This window comes from Sus scrofa, chromosome 17, assembly GCF_054392235.1.
Source record: "Sus scrofa isolate SSC_HxYL_T2T_F1_AM1 chromosome 17, Sscrofa_HxYL_maternal_Yorkshire_Landrace_v2.0, whole genome shotgun sequence".
Classification (NCBI taxonomy): domain Eukaryota; kingdom Metazoa; phylum Chordata; class Mammalia; order Artiodactyla; family Suidae; genus Sus; species Sus scrofa.
The window spans coordinates 55,322,273-55,333,331 of NC_139399.1; the positions used below are offsets into that span (position 1 = coordinate 55,322,273).

At 45.7% G+C, this 11,059-nt stretch overlaps 1 protein-coding gene across 2 annotated transcripts; it reads right to left on the bottom strand.

Annotated features, from left to right (window-relative positions):
- Positions 1-7,886: 7,886 nt before the first annotated feature.
- SLPI (secretory leukocyte peptidase inhibitor) lies at positions 7,887-10,472 on the bottom strand. Of its 2 annotated transcripts, NM_213870.2 has the most exon segments (4): positions 7,887-8,101; positions 8,663-8,812; positions 9,282-9,440; positions 10,376-10,466. In NM_213870.2, coding segments are annotated over 4 exon segments (396 nt in total). In that variant the 5' UTR covers positions 10,458-10,466; the 3' UTR covers positions 7,887-8,096.
- Positions 10,473-11,059: the final 587 nt, after the last annotated feature.

An 11,059-nucleotide genomic window follows, 5' to 3' on the forward strand; every position in this document is an offset into this window, starting at 1 on the left:
TGACATTCTGGAAAAGACAAAACTGTGGAGACAATAAAAAGACCAGTGGTTGCCAGAGACGGGGAAGGGGAAGATGAAGAAGCCGAGCACAGAGGATTTTTCAGGACCTTGAAAATACTCCGTACAATATTATAATGATGATTAGCTGTCATTGCACATTTGTCCAAACCCATGGAATGAACCCTTCTGTAAAGAATGGACTTTGGGTGATCATGATGTGTCCGTGGAGGGTCACTGACCACACAAAGGCCCCACTCTGGTGAGGGGTGTTGATGATGGGAGAGGCTGCGCCTGTGTATGAGAAATCTCTGGACCTTCTTAATTCTGCTATGGACCTAAACTTCTCCAAAAAAAAAAAAAAGTCAAGTCTTTAAAAAAAAGAATTGGGGCATTGAAAGGAATTTCTGGACTCCTTAAATATTTTTAAATTCTATGATAAGAATTTCATTTTTTAAAAAAATGATCATTGGAGTTCCTGCTGTGGCGCAAAGGGATCGGCGGCCTCTTGGGAGCGCTGGCACGAAAGTTCGATCCCCGGCCCGCCCCGCATGGTGGGTTAAGGTCCAGTGTTGCTGCTTCAGTTTAAGCTGGGATCTGATTCCTGGCCCATGAGTTCCATATGCCTCGGAGTGGCAAAAAAAAACCCAAAAAGCAGTCAATGTCAAAAAACTGGAGAAGTGGAAAGAAAAAGGAAAAAACCTACCACCCCTTCTTCAGTGTGTGTTCTGTGTACAACCCAGGAATTTATCTCCTTTCAGGGTTTGGCTTCCTTCCCCTCCACCAAAGTGATACGTGGACTGAACTGTATTTCCCTGAGCCTGCTCGGTCTGGAATAGTCCTTGCTGGAGGTGAGAGAAGGATCCAGCAGGAGGGTCTGCTGAGGTCTTTGGCAGTCCTCATTTCCCAGAATAATCCAGAGTAATCCAGAGTGGGCATTGATGCAACAAGGTTAGTCCACTTCCTGTGAATTGCAGATCTTTATTTGCCAGGTGAATTTTTTTCTTTTCTTTTCTTTTTTTCTTTTTTTTTTTTTTTTTTTGGCTTTTTAGGGCTCCACCTGTGGCATATGGAGGTTCCCAGGCTAGGGGTCAGAGTTGTAGCTGTCGGCCTACACCACAGCCCCAGCAACGCCGAATCCTTAACCCCTGAGCAAGGTCAGGGATGGAACTCACGACCTCATGGCTGCTAGTCAGATTCGTTTCCACTGCGCCACGACAGGAACTCCTGCCCGGTAAATATTGACTGGATCAGATGACAGACAGACTGAAGGATAAACAATTCTCGAATAGCATACCGTCTAAATCTACACAAAGGGAAACATTTTCCTAGACTGCCTGGAGTTTGCAAAGCCATCCTCGGCATCGGGGAGTTAGTTTGATGTTATTTCACAAAGCAGCCCTTTGTTCCTTTGGAATTGTCACTCTTGAAATCTATGGGGAATAAAAACAGTTTATACAGAAAACAAGCCAAGGCTTGCACAAAACCATGTGTCCAGACTTGCCCAAGTTCTGAAGCGGGCCTCTGGCCTCCTCCCTGCTCTGTCTGGAGGGAAGGTGTGGCTTGTTCTTTCTGATGCAAATGTCTATTTTCCTTGATGCCAATTATACTGTATACAATTTCATATCCTTTTTTCTGGTTTACGTAATGACGCACTTTCCCAATGTCATGCAAACTTCATCAATATCTTGACCTTCCTGAGAGCAAGGGCCACATCCAGCATTGCCGTGAGCTGTGATGTAGGTCGCACATGTGGCTCCGATCTGGCATTGCTGTGCCTATCTATGCTGTAGACCAGCAGCTGCAGCTTCAATTCGACCCCTAGCCTGGGAACTTCCATATGCCTCGGGTGTGGCCCTTAAAAGACAAAAATAAGGGGGGGATTTACAGGGATCCGGGCATATAGTCAGCCCTCGGGAATGCTCCCCTCCTTTGAAAAAGAGACACATCAGGCTTACGTAGAAAGACACACACAGGTGTACCTGTAAATATACAGACCTGCGATCCAATGCACCCATCCTCTGAATACTAACCTTCTCTCCTAGATAAAGTGTAAGCTCTCCTGCAGGTCTACAAACAGGCATGCCAAGCTTGTCAAACTCGAATATGTGCAAGAACCATAAGACGCAGATTCTGATTCAGCAGGTCTTGGATGGAGCCAGAGATGAGGTATTTCTGCAGCTCTCAGGTAGGCCGATGCTGCTGCTCTGAGGACCACACCATGAGTCGAAACCAGGTATGCCACAAAGACACAACAGGCACACGGAAACACATAGGCTGGCGTAAGTAAAAACCCACATCTGCCTGTGAATTTGCAATTGTTCAGAAACACACTAAGAAAGAGGAATCAGAACCCCAAGGGCATGGATCCACACTTCATGGGATAATTTGGTCTATTAATTAGCATTTGCCTGGACTCTACAAGGAGCCATGTTCTGGGAGTGCTAGGGCCGTGCTAGGTTGGGATGGGACAGAAAAGGGCAGGATGGGCCAGTCTGGACCTTCTCTCCATAAAATAAGTGCTGCTCCCGTGAAATGGAGCTTGGAGTCCTTCTAAACTCTCCAGTACAGATGCCCCTGGTACCTGGCAGCCTCCACTTCCCCAGTGCCTTAGTAGCAGCAACCCCCACCCCCACCCCGCCATCTGCTCCAGCTTCCCAGATGCCCCAGGATCAGAATTGCAGGGAGCATCACATGAACCCACCTGTGGTTATTTTTCCTTTTCCTAACAGTATCTTTTGTTAAATCGGATTTTTAAATTTACTGTAGAGAGTTCCCCTGTGGCTCAGTGGGTTAAAGATCCAGCATTGTCACAGCAGCGGCTCTAGTCACTGCTATGGTTTGGGTTCAGTCCCTAGCCCAGGAACTTCCACATGCCTTGTGCATGGCCAAAAGGAGACAAAAATGAAAATAAATTAATGAATGTAATTAAATTGACTGTAGACAAACTTATCAATCTTCTTTAGAGTTAGTATTTTTGTGTTCTCTTTTAAGAACTGTTTTCTATGTGGAAGTATTGTCCTGAATTACATGAGGTCACGAAAACATTATCCTGGATTACATTCTAAAATCTTTATGGGGAGTTTCCGTTGTGGTGAAGCAGAAACAAATCCGACAAGTATCTATGAGTATGCGGGTTTGATCACTGGACTCACTCAGCGGGTCGGGGATCCGGCATTGCCCTAAGCTGTAGTATAGGCTGCAGATGTGGCTCAGATCTGACATTGTTGTGGCTGTGGTGTAGGCCAGCAGCTGTAGCTCCGATTTGACTCCTAGCCTGGGAACCTCCGTATGCCATGGGTGAGACCCTAAAAAGCAAAAAAATAACAAAATTTAAAAATTAGATCTTTATGGTTTATACAGCAGAAATTATCACAACGCTGTTAAGCAACTATAAGTCAATAACTTTTTTTAAAAAGATGAAGAATAAAGAAAGAAAACTTTATGTTTTGTTTTTTATATTGTCTACAACCCACTTGGAATTGATTTTGCATTTGATGTGATGAGAGGTAGTGATCAAATGTCTCTTCTTTCTTCTTTTCTGAAACAATGGACAGGGATGTGGCTATTTTTCCTAGCACCACTTATTGAAAACACTGTTTTTTTCTTACGGGTTTGCAAGACAACCTGTGACATAAATAAAAGTCCTGCATATGTAGGAGACTGTTTGGGGGCTCTTTATTCTATTTTGTGCAGTTTCCAAATTATCCCCTCTCTATTTAGATATTCTTTAATTTCTCTCAAAAAGTTTTGCTGTGGGAGTTCCCGTCGTGGCTCAGTGGTTAACGAATCCGACTAGAAACCATGAAGTTGAGGGTTCGATCCCGCCCTTGTTCACTGGGTTAAGGATCCGGCGTTGCCATGAGCTGTGGCGTAGGTTGCAGATGCGGCTTGGATCTTGCGTTGCTGTGGCTCTGGTGTACAGCTCCGATTGGACCCCTAGCCTGGGAACCTCCATATACCATGGGAGCGGCCCTAGAAAAGGCAAAAAGACAAAAAAAGTGTTGCTGTTTTCTACGTAGAGGTCCTGCACATCTTTTCTTCATCTTATTTATAGCTATCTGATTTTCTTCTGCCACTGGAAAAAGTTTCCTCTTTAATTGTTTCTTCCTGGGGTATAGAAATATAATTAATTGTTTTTAATACTTGATTTCTTAAAAAATATTGATTTTTTTGTACTCCGTGACTTTGCTACACTTTCCTGTTAATTTTAACAATTTATCTTTAAATATTTTCGGACCTTTTTATAACTTTTTGCATAGTGACAGTTTTTAATTTTTCATTTCCAATTCTTATAATTTTATTTCTTTTACTTGTCTTAATGTACTGGCCAAACATCTAGTACAATATTGAAAAGACATGGTGAAAGCAAGCATCCTTGTCTTGTACTTGCTTTCAGAGGAAAAGTCCTCAACTTTTTGCTTTTAACTATCATAACTGCTTGAGTTTTTTTTAGCAGATACTCTTTAGCAGCTTGAGGAAGTTTCCATCTGTTCCGAGTTTGCTAAGAGTTTTAAACAAATGGCCATTGAATTTTTACTAAGTGTATTTTCTACAGTTATTGAGATGTTCATATTATTTTCTCCTTCATTATGTTAATGTTAAAATTCTATTGATTGCTCTTCTAATGCTAAAACTAACTTCTATTTCTTGGATAAACCCAAGGCGATCCTTATCCCTTTTTTATATTGTTTTATTCAGTTTGCTAATATTTTAAAATTATTTTTCTTCGATATTCATGAGTGAAAATGGCATGTAGTTTTCCTTTTCATGTTGTTCTTACTGCATATTGGTGTTAAGATTATGCTAGCCTTATAAAATAAGTTGGGAAGTAACTTTTAATTGTAATTTCCTGGGAATTTTTGGAAAAATTAACATATCTTCCTTTAATACTTGGTTGAATTGCCATCAAAACTATCCATGTCCAAATTTTTTCTTTTCACAAATTGAATTTCTTTAACACCTGTAGTAATATTCATGTTTCTTTTTGGTATTGTGTTAGTTTAATTTGTATTTTTCTAGTGAGAAGGTAAAATTAACCCAAAGTAAAAAACTCCGTCTACTGTTGTCTTTCACTGAGAAAATGTTTTATAAAATGTGATTATCAGAAACTATAACTGAAATTGCACCTGTAAGAATAAAACATCCTGGGAGTTCTGCTGTGGCTCAGAGCTAAGGAACCCGACTAGTATCCATGAGGTTTCGGTTTCGATCCCTTGCCTCATTCAGTGGGTTAAGGATCTGGTGTTGCTGTGAGCTGTGGTGTAGGTCGCAGATGTGGCTCAGATCTGGCGTTGCTGTGGCTGTGGCCTAGGCTGGCAGCTACAGGTCCAATTTGACCCCTAGCCTGGGAACTTCCATATGCTACATATGTGGCCCTAAAAAGACAACAAACTAGAAAGAATAAAACATCCCTGGGAGTTCCCTTGCAGTTCACTGGGTTAAGAATCAAGTGTTGTCACTGATGTGGCTCAGGTTCCATCCCTGGCCCCAAAATTTCTGCATTCCGCAGGTTCGGCCAAAAATAAAAGAATGAAACATCCCATTTTTACCTGAAGGATCTGTCATTTTAACATAGGGAGGCACCCTTGATTCATTTCCTAGGCACGAATCTTCCAATAAGGGATTTTTTTGTTTTTGTTTTTGTTTTTTTGCTCTTTAGGGCTACACCCGCAGCATATGGAAGTTCCCAGGCTAGGGGTCCAGTCGGAGCTTCAGCTGCCAACCTACACCACAGCTTGCGGCAAGGCCAGATCCTTAACCCACTGAGCGAGGCCAGGGATCGAACCTGCAGCCTCGGGGCTCCTAGTTGGATTCGTTTCTGCTGCGCCACAACAGGAACTCTGAAATAAGGGTTTTTTTTGTTTGTTTGTTTAAACACATTTCGCATTTATCTTAGCCTTGTAGTTTCCAAGAAGACAGATCCCCGAGTTCACTTCACAGTCTGATCTGATATTGATCTAATGACTGCTGTTTTGCTTTGAGCCTATCAAAATTCTGCTTTGTTTAAATTTCACCCAAGCTCTACCCTTCCCGCAAATCATAAATAGCTCTGTCTTCACCTTTGTTGAGATGCTTCCATTTTTTCCTTAGTGTGTGGTTCATTCCCTCATGCAATGACCTACCTTTATGAGACCACAAGTCTGCACATGGTCATTAACACTGACCAGACTGGGCAGCAGGCATTTTTCTCATTCACCTTAATTGTTAAGTGTATTGACATGCTATTGTTCACACTGCTTTATGGGCTCAGTAGCTCTAGGACCTGTAGTATTGTGTGGACACCAAGGCGAAGACCATTGGGAGGCAACTTGGAAGGTGGCTAAAGTGAATAAAATAAAACGGGGAGTTCCCGTTGTGGCTCAGCCGGTTAGGAACCTCACATAGTGTGCATGAGGATGTAGGTTTGATCCCTGGTGTAGCTCACTGGGTTAAGGATCTGGTGTTGCTGTGTGGGTTGCTGCAGTGTGGGTTGCAGAGGTGGCTTGGATCCCACGTTGCTATGGCTGCAGCTGGCACCTGCGATTCTGATTCAGCCCCTAGCCCAGAAAATTCCATAAGCTACATGTGCAGCTGTCGAAAGCTAAAAAAATAAAATAAAATAAAATAAGATGGATGAAATTTAAAAGAATTGGATGGCTCATAAAATAAATTAAATGGCTCTCCCTCTTTTTCCTCTTCGCTGACATGGTTAATTTCTTACATCTAGTTGCTGGTCTTGGAATATCGGTTAAAAGCAGCATGGAGTATTTTCTTAGACCAGGGACATTTTCCAGGAAAGGACTGAATTACAATTTTGTCTTCTTTTAAAAAATTGTTATCTAATTAAGTTCTCTGTTTCCTTTAGAATTCATACAGCTCTGAAAAATGTGGAGCAAAGTTCTCTGCTTGGCCCTACCTCCAGGAATTCCAGCTCTTGTTACTCTTTCTGCTCCAGTGAGTCAAGAACAATGTCATTCTCACACGGTGCTGGCCAACGGCTTGCTATCAACAGGACCCACCAGGACAGTACTCTTTCTGTTGGGAAAGGAGGTCTCATGCATGCATCCCCCACTGCAAAAGAACGGGCCTTGGACTTGGAATACTTATTTAAAAGAGCCCACACAGCTTGTGCCAAGCTTATCGCCATGTGTGCAAGTATCTCTCCCTGTTTCAAGCTCAGTGCTTACTCCTTGGTTTTATGTAAGCATGTGTCCTCTGGCCTTCGGCCAAGTCCACGACTGCACCTGCCCTCAGGGGGATGGGATCCTTCTACTTTGGCATGAGAGCCACGTGTGTAGGTCAACTGCCCTGCATCAGCTGCCAGAAGAGACTCGCTGGCCATGGGAGGTCAAAGCCCACTGTGGAAGCATCTCTGTGTAAGTGAAGCATTGTTGCCTCCAATGCTTGACTATGTTGTGCTTGGAGATTCTGACACCAACACACAATGGGCAGAGGTGTTTGGAGTCCTCCCTCGGGACCAACAATCGGTGCACGTTGTTCTGCTCAACACCCATTCTAAGGTAGAAGAAAGAGTGTCTTGGGAGAGAGAAGACATGAAAGAGGCTCAAGATTATCACGGAAGGCAAGCATCCACCATTTGGGGGGAACCTGCTGTGACCTGGTAACCTTGCTACTCATGCTGCATTGTGTACCCCGATACTCCAGCACTGTGAGAAATTGATTTCTATCCCCCCTTTGCAGTTCAAGAGATCAAAATGTAGGAAATAAAGTCATTTGTCCCAAATCACGGAGCCAGTCTTTTCAGACTCACAGTGTAAATTCACGTCTGTCCGGTCCCTCCACCTCTTCCTACCACGTCAGGTCTGTAGGACAGAGCCCTCTTATCCAGACATCCCCCATCCTCTCCCCCCAACTCATAGTCCCCAGTGAACCACAGAAGCCAGATGTACAGAGAGAAATATGCTTATTTATTGATGCACCAATCAACAGGCATGTCCTGGAAGCCTACAGGGTGCTGAGACGTTCTGCAAAGTAGATGGTGGTGGTAGAACCAAGTCTTTATCACGGCCTGCCCCAGGGATCCAAGTCTGGGAGTGGAAATGGAATTCCCAGACAGCACAAAGTAGGAATCCAGAGCCTCTTCTAAATGGCAGGAATCAGGCTGTGAGAGACAATGAGATCAGCATTTAATTGAGGAACCAGGCAACTCATCTCCACATTCCCCTCCCCACCCCCAGAAACTCCCTGACACAGAGGAAACAGCACGATGCTGATAGAGTTGAATGAGTCTTGGTACCAGGAGGCTGAGTTCAAGTCTCTATTATAAAACTCAAAAGCCAGAGCATTGACTGATACTTTGGGCTTTGACGCCAGACAGTATCCTGGAAATAAACTTCTAATACATACTTGGTGCACCGTGCTTTTGATAACGCATTTTCAATTTCATTATGTCCATTTTGCAGATAAGAAAACTGAGATTCAGAGTCACTTATCCAAGGGCCTTTCCTCAGAGGGGCTGGGATAGAATCAAAGTCATGAGAGATCCTATGGAAATCCTTGCCTCGGGGCCTGGGGAAGAGTGCTCTTGAAAGGCAAGGAAGTCAGGCAAAGGCTCCGCTTGAAGTGGGATCAGGAGTCCCCCTGTTTATATGCCCAAAAGTCCAGAGGGTTGAGCTTGAGAGCTGGAGGGGGGAGAGGTCAGCCTGCCCCAGCCCCTCCTTACCTTTCACAGGGGTGAGGCAGACTTTCCCGCACATGCTCTTGCAGCATTTTAAGTCACCCAGGCACTGGCTGTCTGTCTTGCAGTGATTGGGGGGGTTGAGCATCATACACTGGCCATAGACCACTGGACACTTCCCAGGCTTCACCTTAACTGGTGAGAGTAGAGTCATGGATTACAAGCCTTGCACCTGCCACACCAGCCCCCTGCTTCTGGGCCCAGCCCCTGCCCCAGCCAGAGCGTGGAGAATCATTACCTTCCATCCCCAAGACCACCATGTTCTTCCTGCAGGTACCCCCTGAAAGTAGGATCTGGCTTTCCCCTGATACTGGGCCCCCAGTCAATGCAGGTGACTGGTTGCCCAGTGCTGACTGGTTGGGTGGTGGCCAACTGCCTGGTTATCTGAATGACCAGATGCCTATTATCTGAAAAACTGACTCTCTTAGCAGACTGACTGCTTCACCAGCCAAATGGTAAATTCCTGTCTGGGGCAGTCTGACTCCCTGACAAACTTGGCTCAACAGTTCTTGGCAAGGAGGCAGCTTGGCAGGTCCCGACTCTGACCCCCTCGAAGCTGTGCCCTTCGTCTCACCCCTCTCCATCCGTTCTTCCAACTCCTCACCTGGGTTCGTGATAGCAACAGGGTTCAGGCATTTGATTCCGCAAGTATCTCGGCAACATTTCTTCTTGTCTGGACACTGCCAGTCACTTGTGCACTTGGGTTTCTCATATCTAAGGCACTGGACAATTTTTCTAGGAGGGCAGGCTCCCCCTTTCAAAGCTTTTGAAGAGAAGTTCAAGAGTTTGGAAGGGGGCTGGGTGTTGAGTAGCCATCACAGCTCCTGGACAAAGCACTGCCTCCCAGGAGTAACCCTCACCCAGACGCGACTGCCCACAAAGTCCAAAGGGACTGATGTTGACAAAGAGTAAGTGACAGGCTCGATGAAACCACATACATGGTCAGGAGAAAAGCACAGGGCTTCCAGCCAAGGCTTCCGGCCCCAAGGAAAAGCAAGTCTACAGAGAGGCAGAGAGGCCGGCTGAGCATGATGGAGATGGAGGGACATAAAGATAAATGGAACCAACGGGGCAGGTGGAGAGCTCGAGCCAGAGGCAGGAAAACAGAGACTCATGGAGAGAATCAGAGAGAGTGAGAGTGATGGCTGGAGAACCACAGACGGGGTGATGGGAGAGAAAGAGAAATAGGAACAGAGAAGGAGACCTGGCCAAGGTAAAGGAAGCATTTCCAGGAGTTCCCATTATAGCTGAGCTCAGCGGAAATGAATCTGACTAGTTATCCATGAGGATGCGGGTTCGATCCCTGGCCTCGCTCAGTGGATTTAGGATCCGGCATTGCCCTGAGTTGTGGCGCAGGTCGCAGATGCGGCTCGGATCTGGCGTTGCTGTGGCTGTGGCGTAGGCTGGCGGCTACAGCTCCGATTCGACCCCTAGGGTGGGAACGTCCATATGCCGTGGATGTGGCCCTAAAAAGACAAAAAAAATTTAAATTAAAAATTTTAAAAAAGAAGCATTTCTAGTTGCTCCGAAGGCCACACAGAGACCTTGGAGCCCAGATGGACTTGAACATCTCCTCAGGGACGTCTCCTCCAACTCAGCTGAGAGATTAGCAGGTAGAGAAGGGGACATCCCCACACCACCAGGAGCCCCCACCTCTGACCCTGCAACCAAGATCATACCAGGGTGACTCCAACTCACCATTTTCAGCACCTTCCACGGCCCAAGGTGCCAGGATTCCCAGGGCAAGAAGCACGAAGGGCAAGAGGCCACTGGACTTCATGGCGAGGACAGGGGTAGCTCTGATGGCCAAACCTCCCTGTTTATACCTTCACTCGTGGGTGTGGCTTCACAGGCATTTCCTCGGCCCCTCCCAGCTTTGATGGCATAAGCAGGAAGTTCAGCCAGAGATCAGGAAACCTGATACCAGAATCAGTGGCTCTTTCCGGTCCCAGGCAAGATTGCCAGGCCAACAGAGTAACTACCAGGGAAGAAACAGAAAAGGCTGGCCTGAGAGATGTCACCAGGCTGATCAGGAGGCCATCTCAGGTGTCCATCTGAACTCGGAACATGGAGGGGCCCCAGGGCCCTTGGTGGAGATGGAGGTCAAAGGTCAACTGCAAAGCTGCTGCTTAGATCTGGATTCTCAGCTGAGGCGTTGCGCAATGCACCCCTAATTCTCTCACTCCTGGGCTCCCATGAAATTGTGAAACTCTCTACGGATTGCTCAACGCAATTTCCTTATCAAATTTCAGATGACACTGAGATAGGCTGGGACCTAGAACCTGGGACTCTTTGTGAGTGGTAAGATTCATGGGTTAGAAGCCTTGCACCTTCCACCTCAGCCCTGGACAAACTTCTCCAGGAGCAAGAGAATACAAAGAA